This window comes from Mytilus galloprovincialis, chromosome 4 (assembly GCF_965363235.1).
Source record: "Mytilus galloprovincialis chromosome 4, xbMytGall1.hap1.1, whole genome shotgun sequence".
Lineage (NCBI taxonomy): Eukaryota > Metazoa > Mollusca > Bivalvia > Mytilida > Mytilidae > Mytilus > Mytilus galloprovincialis.
Genome location: NC_134841.1, coordinates 85,354,926 through 85,375,283, shown reverse-complemented (window position 1 = coordinate 85,375,283; position 20,358 = coordinate 85,354,926). Strand labels below are relative to the sequence as shown.

At 31.5% G+C, this 20,358-nt stretch overlaps 1 protein-coding gene across 9 annotated transcripts in view; it reads right to left on the bottom strand.

Moving 5' to 3' along the window:
* Positions 1-799: 799 nt before the first annotated feature.
* Positions 800-20,358, bottom strand: part of LOC143073224 (kinase non-catalytic C-lobe domain-containing protein 1-like) — a 53,566-nt gene continuing 34,007 nt past the window's right edge. For 6 of the 9 annotated variants that reach the window (XM_076248591.1, XM_076248590.1, XM_076248595.1 and 3 more), the window contains 15 exons: positions 19,327-20,014; positions 18,530-18,550; positions 17,477-17,609; positions 16,912-17,006; positions 16,362-16,567; positions 15,028-15,138; positions 14,018-14,165; positions 13,523-13,663; positions 13,080-13,100; positions 11,938-12,132; positions 11,470-11,573; positions 10,897-11,047; positions 6,658-6,840; positions 6,022-6,179; positions 800-3,956 (listed from right to left, as the gene is read on the bottom strand). In XM_076248591.1, coding sequence (XP_076104706.1) covers positions 3,731-3,956; positions 6,022-6,179; positions 6,658-6,840; positions 10,897-11,047; positions 11,470-11,573; positions 11,938-12,132; positions 13,080-13,100; positions 13,523-13,663; positions 14,018-14,165; positions 15,028-15,138; positions 16,362-16,567; positions 16,912-17,006; positions 17,477-17,609; positions 18,530-18,550; positions 19,327-20,014 — 2,581 coding nt within the window. In that variant the 3' untranslated portion in view covers positions 800-3,730. The remainder of the gene's footprint in view (positions 3,957-6,021; positions 6,180-6,657; positions 6,841-10,896; positions 11,048-11,469; positions 11,574-11,937; positions 12,133-13,079; positions 13,101-13,522; positions 13,664-14,017; positions 14,166-15,027; positions 15,139-16,361; positions 16,568-16,911; positions 17,007-17,476; positions 17,610-18,529; positions 18,551-19,326; positions 20,015-20,358) is intronic. The other 3 variants (XM_076248594.1, XM_076248598.1, XM_076248593.1) reach the window with 2 other exon arrangements.

Here is a 20,358-nt window from a genome sequence, read left to right as displayed (position 1 = left end):
AATTACCATTTCAGGGGCAGCAACCCAACAACGAAATGTCCGATTTATCTGAAAATTTCAGGGCAGATAGATCTTGACCTGATGAACAATATTACAACATGTCAGATTTGCTCTAAATGCTTTGGGTTTTGAGTTATAAGCCAAAAACTGCATTTTACCCCTATGCTCTATTTTTAGCCATGGCGGCCATCTTGGTTGGTTGGGCGGGTCACCGGACACATTTTTTAAACTAGATACCCCAATGATGATTGTGGCCAAGTTTGGTTAAATTTGGCCCAGTAGTTTATGATTAGAGTCAAGTGCATCTGCCATGTGTAGGATTCCAAACCTTAGTGTTGACAGGCTATTGATACAGTAGATGGACTACTAAGACCACTCAGCCAACCCCTCTAAGGTTAGAGACATATTGATACAGTAGATGGACTACTAAGACCACTCGGCCAACCCCTCTAAGGTTAGAGACATATTGATACAGTAGATGGACTACTAAGACCACTCAGCCAACCCCTCTAAGGTTAGAGACATATTGATACAGTAGATGGACTACTAAGACCACTCAGCCAACAAGATCCCTCCAAGGTTAGAGACATATGATCATGAGAAACACGTTTTTTTTATTATACCTTGTATTGACAACCAGGTACGATTATCTTGAATACATTCTTTATATTTTAATTATTCTGTGTTGATACAGATCAAAAACAATAATTACTGTTGGATGTACTGATAGACAAAGAGATAAGATGTCTCCTAAATCCATTTCTATAATACATACCAAAGTTTTATGAAACTAACAAAACAAGTTTTCAAAAACATTTTATTTTCATTTTTGGAAAATAATCAATAAAGTTTAACAAATACAAGCTGACAGTGTGTCCAAAATACATATTGATATACTAGTAAGATACAATTATAAAGGCATATTTGATTATTTAAGGTATACTTATTTGTGGAAGTCATTAAATGTTGTAATACAATATGTAGAATAATTTTCATACATTTTTAAACGATTTAAAACAAGATAGACATTTTCTAAAAAATAACAATAATCACTCTTGGTTTTGGAGTTTGGTTAAACTTGACCACAAAAGGAGTAGGTTCGATAAGGCCCTAAAATGGCCCCCTTTTTAGCATAAATTTCAAATTGGGATTTGTTTACCAATATCACAATGAATAATTGCTAACACAGTGACTAGATAGGAAATAAAGTCTTTTTGTTGAAAATTTACGTTCCTGCGTTTAATTCATCACGTCACAAATAGTACTCATTTTGATTTTCCACAAAAAACAATGGGTAAATTTTTACTGAATATACGGAAGGAAACATAGAGCACATACGTCGACAAAAAAGATTTTTGACAATAATGTTTGTAATGACATTTTACATGTCTAACTTGGAATATTTAGGTTGTCGACGGCTGCGCTCTATGTTTCCTGATCCTAAATTTGTCTGAAATCCTGCCGATTTTGTAAAATTTTGCCAAAAACCCTTATTTTGACCTAACTGGGATGTAAAAATCAACGCTGTAGAATAAAACTATGACAGAAATTGTTCTATAAAACTTTCTCGCATGTCTTTAATTCAACTTAAAACATTTTTTATCTTGTAGCATTGAACTTTATAATTGGGGACAAATATGACCCTTACCAAACTTACTCCTTTCAGAGAAGACATTGAGCCATATGAGCTATAAAAGAAAATTGAAAAAAATCACCATCATAATTTCATGAATATACAGTGGTTTTCTGTCTTTCGTTTCTCATGTATCTTAAACTGAATGGTAGCACAAAATAGAATATTGACAGTTCGATTCCTAGAGTTTTAAATAGTATATCATTTGATGATATTAATGCTATACAACTTGTACAAGTTTATTTTTAGAATATAAATGTCAACAAATTAATAAATGCCTGTATGTTCTATAAATGCATAGTTATAAAAGAATGTCAGCAGAATATAAAATTATAAAATAAACAATAAATAAATATACTATAATACACAATATCACAGTTTAGTATTAGCAGATCTATGGGCAAGCAAACAACCCTGTTTAACAACTTTGTAGGTATATAAATATAATAAACATAAAATATATATATTTTTTTAATTTTACATTTGTATAATAATTTTTAAGTATAGTCCTTATAAGATTCTTACTAAATGTGATTCATAGATGGAAGGCTTACAACTGAAATTGTAGGATAATAAAGGATGTTGTAATCCATATATTATTTATATGAACCCTTACAAGATGAGACATAATTCTATAGAATGCACTACAAAAACTCATGTTAAGGGAGATAACTCAAATACATCCTTTAAATCTTTGGTCAGATGTCCTGGTAAGGCAGTAAATGGAAAATATAATTAATTCAATTCATGTAAATCCACTAAAACTGATTTACAAAAATACAAATGTGTAGCCTTTCATGAAGCATATCACAAAATTATGATCTTGTTTGATTCATATATGGACTATAACTTTAGTAAAACATTTTTCATACACACAGAATACATAAGGAATAAAATTGCTAAATCTCAATCTACTGGATTAAAATATTGAGAATACAATAAAATATATCTTATTTCAGAAATACTTTTGAACAGACTTATTTCCAAATAATTCATACATCTTTTAAAAAGAAAATATAAAATAAAATGATGCACACAAAAATTTGTGCAAACAAAGACCATTTTGTTAGGAAAAAGGTTATTGGAATGATATACATGATAAAAGATCATATAAATTTATAAAAATAATATCATAAAACTCTTTATAATAAAATATATATATGTAAACATAGATGTGTAAAAAGTATATACAGTGTATCACAAACTTCTATATTGCAATAATAAAATGTGGATTTTATACAAATATGTTTCTTATACAAAAATACAACCTAAAATATCACTGTTAAATGCTTCAGTAGAACATAATAATCTTATCAAAAGTGGTTATCTCCCCTTCTTGCATTTCCTTGAAATATAAATATACATTTATTCCACGTCAGCTTTACTTTATGATATATTAAAACATACCTTTGAAACAATTCTTTAAGGGGGAGGTTTTAATTAGCATTTATAAAGAACAAGGGTAAAACTATATGGCACCGACAACTAGGCAAAAACAGAAAAGGCTTTTCCTGGCCATGAAATATATTCCTGTTTTTGTAAAAGGCAATTAAAAAATAGTGGTTGCACAGTTTAACAGCCTAATATCGTAATATTCAATGCCATTTGGAAAAAGATTATCTAGATCCTGGATTTTCATCTATAAAGCAGTATTAAAATTGAAGCCATTTTGATTTTGTTGGATATAAGGAAGACAATTAGAACATAATGCTTCCAGTCATGAAAGTGCTTTATATTTTCTTAACTATTAACCTCTGTATAATTTTGGACTTCCGCAGCACTAATAAATATTTTCTGAACTTCTTAATTTTTCTAAAATTTATATAATACATTGTTAAACAGTGCTTTTATCTTCATTTTACATCTAAAATACTGTTAACTAATTTGTTAAGAGTTAATAATATCTAAATAATCAGTACTTGTACTTCATAGGAATTTGGCACATTTTTTTCCTTGAGACAAATATATCTGTTGTCCTAAGCATGGATTTTAAAGTTATTGTAAAAATTTCATTCACATGTTTCTTATATAATTGTCTAATCTCCATTGACATGTTCAGATGTATTTTTGATAAGGCAGTCTCATTTTTTCAGCAGTTTATTTTGATTGCAGTTTTCCTTTCATTTTACGGAAGGCACCCACAATGCCACCACTAGACATTCTATGATAATTTGTATCATGCTGAGCAGCAATCTGGTGAACATCCTGGTCACAGAACTCCTTCATTCTTTGAACAAGTACTTCCTGTAGGTCAATTTCTGGGTCAAATCCATATAAATGGTTCTTAAATATCCGTACTTGATCAATAGCATTGCAAATAGATCTGAATAAAATAGAACAAATAATTACATTAAAATACTTTTTGAACTACTGAAAGAGTTTTGAAATTCAAATATACATTAATCATACAAGCCTTAGCACATACCTGTAAAGTACTCATATTCCAAGTTTCTATCAAAACCTTTCTGGTTTTCAAAAGGTCCGTCTTATTATTTAATTAGGACTCCCTGGACATAATTTTTTTTTAATTTTATTATATTTCATTTTATTAATTAACTACACTGTTATTGGACTTAATATGATGAAAACTGCCTATGCAATATAATGTGTAAACTAGGCCAATACAGAATAACTCGGCCAATACAGATTTTTTTCTGTATTGGCCGAGTTATTCTATATTGGCCGAGTTGACACAAGTGCAGGAATTCGGAACGTCTCTAGATTTTACATCGAAAGTCACGATAAACACAAACTGAAAGTAATCAGTTGTTTTGAAGACGCAGTTGTCATTTAGTGATCTTAAACATGCTGAAAATGTCAGTATGGCATACATTTCAGGCGAAAGACGGTCACATTCATTTAAAAGGTATTTTGAAAGCAGACGATAGAACTATTTCAGGTTTGGGGAACGAGTAGATTATCACAAAGTTCATTTCTTGACGACCTCATAATTTCACGATTGTACACATCGATTTTTAATTAGTTTCTGCATAACACATGCAATGGCAGTACCTTTCCAATTACTATTTATGTGTTGCGTCTAAATTTAAGTTGTAACACTTTATAGTGACTGAAAAGGGTAGAAAAATTCATCAGATGAGAAAATGCTGAAGACACCTGGAAACAGCACCAGATCATTATGGAATTGCATCTAATACAAAGAAACAAACTGTGATTTTGATAGTTCCGCTTCAAGGTAAAAATATTTATCTCTTAAAATGATATTAAGAAAATATTGTAACACTGTAGTTAATTAATAAAGATATTATTACGTGTATTTCTGTATTGGCCTTGTCATTGGTCCTCGGCCAGCTGTATTGGCCTTCGGCTTCGCCTCAGGCCAATACAGCAAGCCTCGGACCAATAACAAGGCCAATACAGAAATACTTACGTAATAATATCATAGATAAGACTAGTTGTGTCAGAAAAAACATAAATGATGTCGCTTGCAAATAAAAGCTAGAAGCCTTTTTTATGGCAGGACATTTGAGAATGAAAGTATGTTTAGCAGTAATTTTCACAAAATTTTCATGGTCTAAAAACCAACCATTTCAGTGGAGTAGAACCAAACTTATACTCAATCTTTTATTCATCATAGTAGACTCACATACTAAAAATCAGCTCAATAGGCAAAGACATTTAAGTCTAAATAACGGTTCGATGGGGAATGACAGAATAACAGAAAAGAGTAAAACTATATGGCTGCCAACATTGGTGCAGGGCAATAAAAACCTTCTTCAAATAGTAAAATTATTTATTAAATGAAATGAGCAAATAAGCACTAATACGGATAACGTAAAACTGAAAACGTTCCACTGTCGATATCAATCAAGATTTAATAATGCTCTTCCAACAGGGCCAATACGAAAAAAAAACCAGGGCCAATACAGAAAAAAGCGTGAAAAAACGTATTGGACCTAGGGCTAATACAGGACGTTCACTTCCGGTTTTCAATTTTCTTACACCATTACTTAACTTTGGAAGTATCTTTATTCATAAAAACATTTGTATAAATTTTTAAAATCAAAATAATAAAATAAACAGGTTAAATGATGTGCAATGACTTGTAACGTCTTAAAGTTTTGAAACGGAAAAAACAGGTCCAATACAGAAAAAAGCCCTAGGGCTAATACGGGACGTTCACTTCTGGATGTTTCTGTATTGGCACTGTTATAGATTCTCGGTCAGCTGTATTGGCCCAAGACCATACGGGTCTCGAGGCCAATACAGCAAACCTTGAATCTATACCAGTGTCAATACAGAAACAGCCAGTTAATAACACTATAATATTTAATTTTCTTCATGTCATATGAACTAGGATACTAAGATTGCCTTAATAATACATGTAAAATGTGATGTTTATTGCTAAACTTATTGTTTTTATTCACCTCATTTTACTCCATTTATACATTCCATTTGCCAGTTTAAATCCTCCTATTTCACACTGTTGTATATGTAGCAGTAGAAGTACCACTGATGGAATTGTGGGATACATGTGACTGTCCTTGTTACTCAACAATGATCCAACATCACTTTTCAGGAAGATCTATAAAAGGTTAAATGAGATTTTAATATTAATTAATTTTAATTTCTATATATAGACAATAGTTCATATATTTTTAAAACTTCTGTGGTTTTTTTTTCTAAGTTCAAATCATCAATGCACAGGACTTCCTAGTTCTTGAGCTAAATTGTTCAAAGTGTTTTTTCCAAAATAATCATTGTGAATGTGCTCAAATAAAATATCACTTAATGAGACATAAAAGAAGTTTTTACATTAAAACTATGTTGCTTAGAATTGTATATTTCTATAAAAACAGAAGGAGTTTGAAGACTCCTAAAATCATTACACAGCTCTTACTTAATTCAAGCTTTATGCAGAATATATTAACATGATCATTTTCAATTGGGTTATTGTGCAAACAAGAAAACATAACTGACACACAGAGAACATTGACCTATTCCTCGTTAATTCTATATTAGGAGTTAGAAACACCTACGGTATAAGCTACACAGATATTTACCCTTGTAGTGGTAAGCTCCTCCATTACTGCAACACACTTGGCAGACAGATTTTTCCAGATTGGTAACTGTTTGATGACTAAGTTTTCCAAGCCTTCTAAGATTGACATGCATGTAGCATAGTTTCTCATATCCTTACAAGTCTGGGCTGTAAATAACAGCTTACTTAATACTGCTGTCTGGCTCTACAAGGAAAAAATATAGAGCTACAGATGGATGATATACTGTTTTATATTTATATTTCTGTCAAATAAACTAGAGGCTCTCAAGAGCCTGTGTCGCTCACCTGTTAATGTGTTTACTGATGTCGGCCATCTTTGTTGGTAGGCGGGGTCATTAGACACTCTTTTTAAAAATAGATACCCTAGTATTATGATTGTGGCAAAGTTTGTTTAATTTGGCCAAGTAGTTTTAGAAAAGATTTTTATACAAGTTACAAAAATGAGGAAAAGTTATTTAATATTGACTCTAAAGGGCAATAACTCCTTAGGGGGTCCTCTAACAATTTTGATCATGCTGACTTATTTGTAGATCTTACTTTGCTGAACATTATTGCTGTTTACAGTTTATCTCTATCTATAATAGTATTCAAGATAATAACCAAAAACTGCAAAATTTTCTTAAAATAACCAATTTAAGGGCAGCAACCCAACAACAGGTTGTCCGATTCAACTGAAAATTTGTGAGGGGATATATCTTATTCTAATGGACATTAAAATCTTGAAAAATTGCCCTAAATGTCTTGGTTTCAAAGATATAAAGCAAAAACTGCATTTTACCAATATGTTCTAATTTTAGCCATGTCGGCCATTTTGTTTGGTAGGCTTGGTCATCGGACACATTTTTTAAACTATAAACCACAATGATAATTGTCGCCAAGTTTGATTAAATTTGGCCAAGTAGTTTTAGAGAAGAAAATTTTTAGAAAAGTTACAAAAAATGATGAAAAGTTGTTAAAAATTGACTATAAAGGTCAATAACTCCTTAAGGGGTCGACTGGCAATTTTGGTCATGTTGACTTATTTGTAGGTCTTACTCTGCTGAACATTATTGCTGTTTACAGTTTATCTCTATCTATAATAGTATTCAAGATAATAACCAAAAACTGCAAAATTTCCTTAAAATAACCATTTCAGGGGCAGCAACCCAACAACAGGTTGTCCGATTCGTCTGAAAATTTCAGGGCAGATAGATCTTCACCTGATTAACAATTTTACCCGCGTCAGATTTGCTCTAAATGCTTTGGTTTTTGAGTTATAAGCCAAAAACTGCATTTTACCCCTATGTTCTATTTTTAGCCATGGCGGCCATCTTGGTTGGTTTGACGGGTCACGCCACACATTTTTTAAACTAGATATCCCAAGGATGATTGTGGCCAAGTTTGGTAGAATTTGGCTCAGTAGTTTCAGAGGAGAAGATTTTTGTAAAAGTTTACAGACGACGGACGACGGACGCAGGACGACGGACGACGGACGCCAAGTGATGAGAAAAGCTCACTTGACCTTTCAGGTCAGGTGAGCTAAAAAGTATGTATGTTTACTGTACCCCTACCTACATTACTTTGTACCCCCTACCCTAAAGTTTTTTTTTTACCATTTTTGATTATGCACTGTTATAAGTCACAATTCTGCTCCACTAGACTCAATTTAAAAATAAAACCACTTTCTTGTTTGGCCTTTAATAAAAATCATGTCATTGCAAGTTACTTTATTTGCTTTTCATTTACTATTAAACTAATGAAAAGCAAATAAAGTAATTTATGAAATAGAATTTCATTAAAAATACCTCTGTAAAAAGAAAGGCTAACCATCTCAGCAGCCACCCAGTGAGATACTAAGATAAAAGCTACCTCTGTTTGTTGATTAATTTTCCCTCTTACCTTGACAGAAGAACAGCTGACTATTTCAGCAGCCACCCAGTGAGATACTTGGTTAGAGACTTACCTTGACAGAGGAACAGCTGCCTAGTTCAGCAGGCACCCAGTGAGATACTTGGTTAGAACTTACCTTGACAGAAAAACAGCTGACTATTTCAGCAGCCACCCAGTAAGATACTTGGTTAGAACTAAATTGACAGAGAAACAGGGGACTATTCCAGCAGCCACACAGTGAGATACTTGGTTAGAACTTATCTTGACAGAGGAACAGCTGATTATCTCAGCAGCCACCCAGTGAGATACTTGGTTAGAACTTACCTTGACAGAGGAACAGCTGACCATTTCAGCAGCCACCCAATGAGATACTTGGTTAGAACTTGGTTATATGACTATGCCAATATATATACTAGCCAAGATTTAAAAAAAGTCTTATGACCCGAGTATTGTTTTCTCACAAGGACAAATCTTAAAGTTATCAACTCCTACTGTAAATCTAATACTTTATATATGCACTTAAAAAGCAAGGTTTAATGTCTATACCAAAAACGTAAACTGAAACTGTTTTACAGTGCACTTAACATATACATGTCCATGAAATCAGAATTCAGTGATGTATATTTGGCAGTCAGGATATTTCATATATAATTATATACGTAAAGCCTTATTTAACATGGTGTTATACCAACCCTGGATTTGGAGTAAGTCTTATAATTGCTCTATAATCACATTATCTTTTTTTAAATCTTGATTAAATCGGCTCAATTTTCAATATGTACAGTCCCGAATATGAATGAAATACATGCCACTGGACGTAAGACAAACAACTTTCAATCACAACTTATGATGTGCTTTTTCTACCCTTCAACCCTTTAAAACAAATCCAATATAGTCTTTTTTTGTCAACAGATATGGTAAATAATGGACCCAGACTATAACTGTCGTTTATGTGAAACTACAGAAAAGAGAACTGCTCACCACCTACCATACGAAAAATCAAAATATGCTAGAGACATAAAACTCTCACTTAACATTGATAGTCAAAATGATCCAACACATTGTATGTGATAAAATTTTATTTTGCACTCTTTGCTTTTACATTCGATAAGATGTGACGAATCATCCGATTTACACGAACAATATATCTCACTTTCAAAATGTGAGGAAAAAAAATCATCGGGTATATTATCTGTCTCAAATTCATCCATTGTCAAAGTGTTTGTTTGGAATTAATGATTGTATGTCTCGTTCACATTCATCTATACACGTGTGTATAAATAACTCGAATAATTCTGCGCCCTATAGCGGCCTATAGCCTATCGAGGTAGCAATCGGAGATTAGACGGAGATCAGCGGAATATAACGACTGACATTATTCGGGTTAGTGTATAAACTGTTTCCTTAGGATTTATGACAACATCCGCTTTCTTCGTGTATTTCCGTACCCCGGAAACGACCGACACATGACTTTATCGCAATGTGCCACACGCTGGTGTATTAATATAGTGCCATGTTTCAAGTTAATTAACATGTCATTAAATGGTACGCGGCATCGCAGATGAACCGTTTGAAGTCGGGTCGTAGTAGTTCCTGTCAATATAATACTTCCATGCTTTGACAGAGGAACAGCTGACCATCTCAGCAGCCACCCAGTGAGATACTTGGTTAGAACTTACCTTGACAGAGGAACAGCTGACCATTTCAGCAGCCACCCAATGAGATACTTGGTTAGAACTTACTTTGACAAAGGAACAGCTGACTATTTCAGCAGCCACCCAGTGAGATACTTGGTTAGAACTTACTTTGACAGAGGAACAGCTGACTATATCAGCAGTCACCCAGTGAGATACTTGGTTAGAACTTAACTTGACAAAGGAACAGCTGACTATTTCAGCAGCCACCCAGTGAGATACTTGGTTAGAACTTAGTTTGCATAGGAACAGCTGACTATTTCAGCAGCCACCCAGTGAGATACTTGGTTAGAACTTACCTTGACAGAGGAACAGCTGACTATTTCAGCAGCCACCCAGTGAGATACTTGGTTAGAACTTACTTTGACAGAGGAACAGCTGACTATATCAGCAGTCACCCAGTGAGATACTTGGTTAGAACTTAACTTGACAGAGGAACAGCTGACTATTTCAGCAGCCACCCAGTGAGATACTTGGTTAGAACTTACCTTAACAGAGGAACAGCTGACTATCTCAGCAGCCACTGAATGAGATACTTGGTTAGAACTTACCTTGACAGAGGAACAGCTGACTATTTCAACAGCCACCCAGTGAGATACTTGTTTAGAACTTACCTTGACAGAGGAACAGCTGACTATTTCAGCAGCCACCCAGTGAGATACTTGGTTAGAACTTACCTTGACAGAGGAACAGCTGACTATTTCAGCAGCCACCCAGTGAGATACTTGGTTAGAAAACTCAATCATCTGCTGCATGTTAGATTCATTTCTAATGTCACATACAAACAAGTTATACTCAGTCTGGTTTTCACTGACAGGACTGTTCAACCTGGAAAATATATTTTTTAAATGATTCAATTTTGGAATCAATTCATAATAATACAAGTTTACAAGAATACAAGAACACATGTCCATAGGAAATCATGTGCTGCTCACATGATCGATCACATTTCCATGTTTCAGTTGTTGCTGTGTAGCATAGTCATAATCCTAATTTGGAATATATTTTAAAACCAAAAAGAACAAGTGTACTACGTTTCATGTGATTAACAGACACTCTTCATTTAGACATTAACCATTATTTATTGTTAGGACTTGTGGCAAAATTGATTGGTTGGTGTAATTTTACACAGCTTCTGGGAAAAATGGCTATTTTGTGACAACTTTGTAGTTGGAATGTCAATATCAAAATTTCTTTAATGAATCAATAAACATCTATGCTTCCAAACTTCCATACTAAATATAACTTACTTGAAAGTAGAGGGTGCTCTAGACTTTGCTAAGGTTAATGATACTCCTACTCCCTGAGACTTGGAGTTTAAATAATGTACTGGATGAGTTTGCTGGAATAGTCCCTAAAGCAAAAGAGAGAAGGTAACATAAAGGTAAGTACCACAATATATGATTTGAAAATTTTAATGTTAACTGCAAATGAAGTCTACAATCTGTTTTTAGAAATCTTATGCCCTATCAAATTTGCACTATTTTTACGTTTTTTATTTACGAGTGCAGAATGATACTATTGGTTTATTTCGTATGGTAATTGCCATTAAAAATCGCCACAAAAATAACAGATTAAAATGCCACATTTATTTTTCCATTCATACAGAATATATTTATACTTACAAAATAAAAACATTCAATCTTCTTGGTCATTTTTTTTTAAAATTATATACATTTACACAATCCATCATAAGTTACTTATTTTAATGGGCTTACCTGTTCTATTAAAGTCAGTTGTTCTGCCAGTTTCTGAGGAGTATAGTCAGCTAAAGTAAAATTCTCTGTCCTCCGTGATAGTTTCAAATCCAGATCAACACTACCACGTCTATGTGGCTTAACTGGCCCTGGTTTTACATGAGGTAGTACAGATTTGTTTGATTTTGATTTCACCACTGATTTGAGAGTGTCCCACTGAAATTAAAAGAGTCTATCATTAACACACGTAAATGTTTTCAAGTGTAAAACATCATATTCTACTAACATTGAAACAAATTATGGCAAAGATTTTAACCATTTAACATTTTTAAGCATTGTAAAAATAAGAAGATCTGTCCCTGGTATTTAAACAGCTATCCACTAAAAAGAGGAAAAGCAATTAACTATATACATATAAAACTTGTGACAATTTTTGTTTTCTTGAATATAAAGGCCTAACTGAGACAATTTGTCAACCTCACACTGGTAGTTAATTTCTAGAAAACAATTAATTTCTAACTAGGATATAGAACATGTACTATTTAAATCTGAACATTCCTTTCAAAATTGTTAGCATTTCAGTATATACATATCTTTGGCATTTTTTTGTTGGTTTTCAATGCAGTATATTTAGTACATTTTAATTTGATTAACTCTTCCTCAGATTTCAATGTTCTGATTTATTTATTTTGCCAAAATAATAAAATAAAAGCTAATCAGAATAGGAAATAAATGTAGAAGAAACCAAAAAGAAAAAGAAAATTCATGTTGTTATTTTAAAAGTTCCATGAGCACCAATTATTTCAAATGTCTAGGTATCCATACTTAATAACTACAATATCTATATATGAAAGTATCTGTGCAAATACTTGTGCTAGGATTGTATTTTAACAAAGTATTCCAAAAATGCTCACATATGTTATTACTACTAAATTAGTAGACAGTTTTATTTTATTTTAATATATATAGAATGACTTTTAATTTGATGTTAATACAATCATAATTTAACAAACTTTTATGTTTTTCACTAGTTAATAAAGGAATATAATAAGGTTGTAAGTTAATATGTTTTGTGCACAAGAAATTTGTAACCCAAAAATAACTGAAAGTTAAACATAAAGTAAAGTTGTTTTTGTAAATGTCACCATCTACATGCAAATTACCTGAGGTTCTTCACTATTGTCCTAAATAAAACATTCCTAGAAGCTTAAACACAAGTTTTCAATAATGTGGGAACAATTGAACAACACATATAAAAAAAAACTAATCCTTTTTTCTTTTCTTTTAGTTTCGATAATAACTAATAACCATTAATAAACAAGACTTCAATTTTGTTTTCTAGATTTCATTTTTACACAAAATTGAATAGAATAGATGAGGATATAAGTCAATAAGACAGCAACCCAATGACAAACATAATCAAATGATATAAGAGCACAACAAACAGTCTTAAACAATAGAATGGTGTCTATAAAATATGTCAAGCTCTAAATCATCCATACTTAGTCTATAAAAGATGTGAATAAATCAAAGTTTATTCCTAATTGAAAATTAATTTCTAACAAAACATTTAGCATGATAAAAAGCTAGAATAAGAGAACTGTACCTTTTTCTGTGTCCCTGGTTTATAGACATGGATATTATCCTCTGTAGCTGTTGAAGAAAGGTCTATGTTTTGTCCAATTAAACAACTGTTCAGTAAATCTTGTAAGGAGGGCTCTTCATATTCGGATGATGGCTTGATGCCCTTTAAAAGTATAAAAAGCAAGGTTATGTTCCATACACTTGATTCATCTAACAGAAAACATAAGGACTTATGCTAGTACATGTATATCTGACATTGAAAAAATGCATTTGTAAAGCTGGAAAACAATACTGTAAGATTGTCACTTTATCCATATTTTTTTTAGTTTTTACATGTTAAAAAAAAAAAATACCGATTATAAAACATTCAGACACCAGCCCTTCTTAGTTCCTCTGTTTTCTTTCTAAACAACATGATAAGTAAGTCACCTTGCTCAAAGCATTTTTTTATTATGACAATTTATTTTAATTGTAAAGATCTAGGTTTAATACTACAATTTATGAGTGTATAACTTACAGCTTCCTCCAGAAAGTTTTGCAGTGTATCAATCAGGTCAGAGTTGTCATCAAAATCTACTGAGTAAAATCCTTCCACCCAAAAATATAGTACATCTAATACTCTCTGTCTCAACCTTGTTAAATTGGATTCTCCTGATTTATTGTTTCTGAAAATAAAGATCAACAATATGATTTGTCGGCTTTTCTTTAAATAAAACACCAACAAAAAAGCCAAGTCAAAGTTAGATTATTATCTTGGAGTAAAGTGATATTTCTTTGATAGGTTATATGCACTTGTGAAAAGATGTTTTATTAGTGTAAAGAATTCAATAAGATCACATTTTTTCAAAACTGACACTGCAAATTTCAATTTAAGCTTTATTGGGTGGGATGAAGATCAAATTTAAATAAGGTTTTGAAGATATGGCATGCATTCTTTTGCCTTTAAAAGACATTTTATTTTATGTCCTCTTTCCATTAAATGTGTGAATTGTTTGTACAGCCCAACAAAATTTTCAATTTGTTTAAAATAATATAATAGCTGGGAGTTTCAGAAGAAATATAAAATTTGTCAGAAAATTGGTATAATTATATGTACGATTCTAATATTGTAATTTACAATTCTGATGTTTATGTATGTATTTGACATAGTGCAATATAAAGATTGATGATAACTGGTTCTCTAAAGGTAACAAATTTTAAAACTGACAACCTTTTCACAGTGCTATATAATTTTACATATGATGTCAATGTGGTACCAGACACCTTGATTAAACTAATTTGGCTCGTTTAATTTCTATAAAAATTTTCCTTCAACCTTTTGACAAAAATATAGAAATTCAAATAAATTGAACCACACATTTTATTGGAAAAATTTCATTGTGTATATATATGTTTGACAAACACTAATTTTTATCATTGTATTTCCATTACAATAGAACGTGATTAAAATATTCAGTTGAATTTTACAGAGTTATCTCCCTGTAGTTTTATGTACCACCTTACAGCTTACAGATCTTGGTAACTTACCCTTTGGCACTTCTATATTTAGTAATCAGAAAGTTCATTACATCTGTCTGTGAAACAAAATATCGGTAACAAAATAAATACTGGTGGATATATCCAAAACTTAAAGCAGTGCTGAAAAAAATAATACAACAATATTTAATTAGATGTTTGACAGCATTTTAATAGTTACTGTAAATTCATTTAATTTTATTTTCTGTTAATTTAAAAAAAAACATACCTTTATAAAATTAATATCAATATATACAATTTAATTAAACTCTGTTTTCAAATGACTAAAACATATGTCACAAGCCTTGAAGGTATTGTTAGGAACTGTAATATTGTATAAAAACATGTTCATAATATTCTAAAGCACCTATGTGGAATTTAATTAATATAAATATCTATTTCAATTATTACAAATTTGTAATTTCAGATCTAACTTTAAATAGAAGAATAAATTACAAACAAGAAATTATCCCAAGTACACGGATGCCCCATCCGCACTATCATTTTCTATGTTCAATGGACCGTGAAAATGGGATAAAACATCTAATTTGGCATTAAAATAAGAAAGGTCATATCATAGGGAACATGTTTTCTAAGTTTCAAATTGATTGGAATTCAACTTCATCAAAAACTACCTTGACCAAAAACTTTAACCTGAAGCAGGACAGACGAACAAACGGTTGAACGAACGGACGGACGAACGGACGCAGACCAGAAAACTTAATGCCCATAAATGGGGCATAAAAATTGATAGTTTAAAAAGCTAACATAAAGTTCCTTACATCATTTGAACTCTGGGTGATAGTTGTCTCATAAACAATTATACCACATCTCCTTATTTTTTTTTAAGAACCATTTTAAACAGAAAACATTTCTAGAAAATGTGTTGTCACTTTCTTTCATATCGCTTATAACTATTGGTATGTTTGTAAAACAAATTTTCATATGAATATTGTTAAAGACAGAACTCAACCCACAAATATATAAGGAAACTATGTCAGGAAACTGATGTTCAGTGGTTGTCATTTGTTGATTTGGTTCATAAGTGTTTCTGGTATTATTGTGGTTTCTGGTTTCTTGTTTTTTATATAGATTGGATGTTGGTTTTCCTGTTTGAATGGTTTTACACTTGTCATTTTTGGGGCCCTTTATAGCTTACTGTTCAGTATGAGCCAAGGCACTGTGTTGAAGGCTGTACTTTGACCTATTATGGTTTACATTTACAAATTATGACTTGGATGGAGAGTTGTCTCATTGGCACTCATAAGACATCTTCTTATATCAATTGAACACATTGGTTATCAAACATCTCCTTTTATATAACAGGAAAAAGCATATGAACTTACGATGAGAAGAGATATGACATAAGACCGTCTGTCATTCCTGCATGTAAAGCCTGTATCTCACAGCCTGTCTGTGGTTCCCTTAAGATCTGGAACTGTAATAAGGGGTTGTCCTGGCAAGGTTTCAGTTTAAGGGGCTGGTCAGGATCACATGTTACAACTGAGTACAAATAGGTCGGATGAATACTCGATAACTCAGTTACTGACATCTGAAAATTTACAAAATAAAAGATTTACTGTATATCAAAGTCAAAGTTAATAAATAGGCTTGTCTTCATGAGAGTAAACATTTGGTAATAATGATGAAAATTTCTTATTAAGTTAACATAAGTTAGCACAAGACATGATTCGACGAATGTTCATGTTTCTATTACCAAGGTCTCACAACTAAGGATTGAAAAATCTGAAAATGGTAAAAATCAGTGGAATCTTGTCTGTTTGGAATAAAACATTTAAACAAATTAATGCACGATTGGTTTGATAAGTTGAATTATGAGACAGACAGATAATAGCTAACCATAATACAGGCATATATTTCAATTGGTTAATTTACCTGCAGATGTGTTTGACAAAGTTGTAAGAAGTGTATTTTTGCTGCCATTTCATCTAAATCTTTACAAACTTGCAGTAATGTTGATTTCTGTTCACCTGTAAAAAGATATAAAACAAGCTCATAAACAATTTACAGCTACCATACTATCAAGGTCAACTTCAGTTTAACCTTAAGTACAACTTTTGGATAGAGCTAATTTTGGTGGTTAGTTAACAGTGGCAATATATCAACAGTCAAATTTGAATCAGAAATTTTATAAATTTTAGATATACCATTGGATAACTAATTTTTTTCTTCTAAATTCATACTTTCTTACATGAACACAACAATAAAATTTTCAAATCAATCAGTAGGGGTGGAGGCCAGCTGTATTTGAAATTCATGTACAGTTGACAGCTTTTGCCAAAGATTACCTTCAAGTGTTCTTTGACAGCTTTCAAGATATGTTTTGTTCTACAATTATTTGTGAGTGGTGTGCATAAAATGTATAGGACTGCAGTCAATTAGTAAAGTTTTGTCTAAAAAAAAATGTTTTCAAAAAGAAGAAAAAAGAAAATGTTATTACCTTTATCAGATTTTGAACTTTCTGTGAGCTTGAAGTAGAAATTTTCTGTTTTCTTCTTTTGTCTTTTCTCCATCATTACTTGCTGTTCAAGGGCAGACAACTCTGACTGCAATGAACTAGCATTTTCCTCATCCTATAAATGTAATTCATAAGTCAGTATTTATAATATGCTTTTGTTTCAGCAGAAACTACTGTTATATTGGAAGACTTTAATGAATACAAAACAAAGACACTATGTCTATTCTTTAAACTATCATGCTATCAAAAGAAAACTCACATTAAAAAAAGCTTAAAAAAAGTTATATGTATTGACAGTTTATCTTTTCACTTTAATATTTTTATGATTGAAAAATCTCATCAAAATTGTAGATTTCATTCATTCTATATCTGGTCAGATCTTTTTTTGTAATCTGACATCTCCTTCATAAATTCCTAATGTCAACTCAGCTAAAAATAATTCTTTACAGACAGTGATATAAGAAATATCAACTCCAGCTGGGTGATGTTGCATTTGAAATGGTCATTTTACTGGATGAAAAAAAAAGAAGTAGATATTTCAATTTTTATGAACTTTTGAAAAAAATCATAACAGGAGAAATATTTTTTTATTAAATATCAGGATTTTTTCGACATTTTTAAAAATATTTAAACTTGAACTGCGTTATCTTAAAAATCATTTGATTAAGGATTGTGATGATATAAAAAGAGTGCCTGTTAATTCTCATCTGAAACACCATATTAATTATAAATATATATGACAAAATATATCTAGCATCTATTACCACATGATACAATATTAAATAATTCCTTGATTGAACATGTAACCTTTTTGAATATTATTGGTTCTGATATGGACCATCTGGGCTGAAAATTTAGTTTTAATGCATTAAAAACATATTCCTGTCATGCAACAAAAAAAACAAATCATGCAATTCTAAGCATCATTTTTGTTAACTGTCAGCATCAATTTCCAAAGCCCAATGGCCCACATCATTGGTTCCAATATTTCCTGATTATATCATGCTAATGTTTTCCTGTACATGCATAAATTACCTCAAGGTCTTCATTTATTACCTTCAAATACATTTTTTTTAAACTAAATTATGAAAGACCAATTCTGCGTTAGCTATGGAAGAAATTTGGCAAAAATTTGATTTTTTTAATAATTTAACTGCAAGTACTGAGCTTAATGAGGATGACAAGTACCTAGAACAATTCCAGTAGTAAAATATCAAACCTTATAGAACAATTATAACCATATCATCTGTAAATCCATTTCACATCAGTCATCTTCACATTTTAAGTAAATTCTGACAGAGTATAATTTTTTTTACCTCTAAGAATCATGAATAAAACATGTTAGAAGTGCCAAAATCCCATATCCAGAAAAATATCAATATTTTGTAAGGAAATCTAGGGACAAAAGATGTCAAATTCAGAAATGGCTAATTCCTAAAAATTTCTAGCATGCATAATTGACATTTTAGGACTTGACAATAACATGCATTAAATCCCAACTACAAATTTTACATTAAAGTAGACAATAACAGCTGACATTCAAAGAATGGCAGTTTAAATCAATTTGTATAATAATTTTAGTTAAAAGTTTCTCTGACGAGCATTTCCATAAAACTTTTTTATTTAGTTTGCAAGCCTGCATCTGTATATGATTTAGCCCCAACATTTCAAATCACAAATTAAAATGAGTCACACAATGCCATAAGATTAAAAACAAGGCATTTGTTTAGGAAAATGCCTACACTCTTTAGTAGATAAAACATAGTGATCCTTTAACAACAGCTGCTTCATTTACAATGGGAATAGAAATAGATCATAAATAAAACACTTACTATACTCTGAACGAATTTTTCCATATCTGGTGAAAAATTTAACTGCATAGTGGCATAATGGTATACAACATTACATTTCCTTGTATGAAGTGGGATCTCCGTTCGTACATTATCCACTAACGATAATTGAGAAAGATGACGAGTCAAATTACTTCCCTTACTTAACATTCCACTATCAGCAGAAAACACACGATTTTGATTTGTTTTCTTATTTTTACGATAAATTCCATGTTCTGATTTTTCTGTCTGACTATCTGATTTGTTGCTTTCCTCTGTTGACTCATGTGAACGATAACTCCGTTGACTATCCGAATTATTTCCTAATGTTCGTAAGGGATTATTTTCCATTGGAATATTATTCTTACTGACATCCCTGTCTGGAGTTGCCTCCCTTTCCCTAAGTTTATCATTAGAATTATCTGACACTAAGGTATCATCACTAAGCCTGTCAATATTATTTGGCACATTTTGTTCCGACACATTATTAAATGATGAATTTTTCGATTTGTCGTGGTGATGTTTACGACGAGGTCTACGCCTCCTTTCGTAATTTTCATTGTCTGTGGAATCTGATGTTTCAGGCTGATGTAATCGTTGATGAAGTGACAATGGTCTTTGACTAGGAAGATCTCTTTGGTTTTGAACCTGTACAGACGGTTCTAAGACAGTAGGCTGAACCTGAGGTGATCTATTGAAGAGAAAAGTTCATGATATATTTCTATTTCTATATTTCCTTTTCAACTATCTACTTGGTACAAAATGTACTTCATTAATGTTTAAATCTAGTGCATTTCATTGGAATTCATAAATTGTTTTTATCTAACTTAAATCTATCTTTTTGTTAATATCTAACTTAAATCTATCTTTTTGTTTTTATCTAACTTAAATCTATCTTTTTGTTTTTATCTAACTTAAATCTATCTAATTTTTTAATATGGTTTAATATTTTTTTTACAATTCACTGTTTGTTGTGCAAAAAAGTTTAACTACAAACTAGTTTGTATTTTGTGAGAATTTGTCTCTAGTAATTTC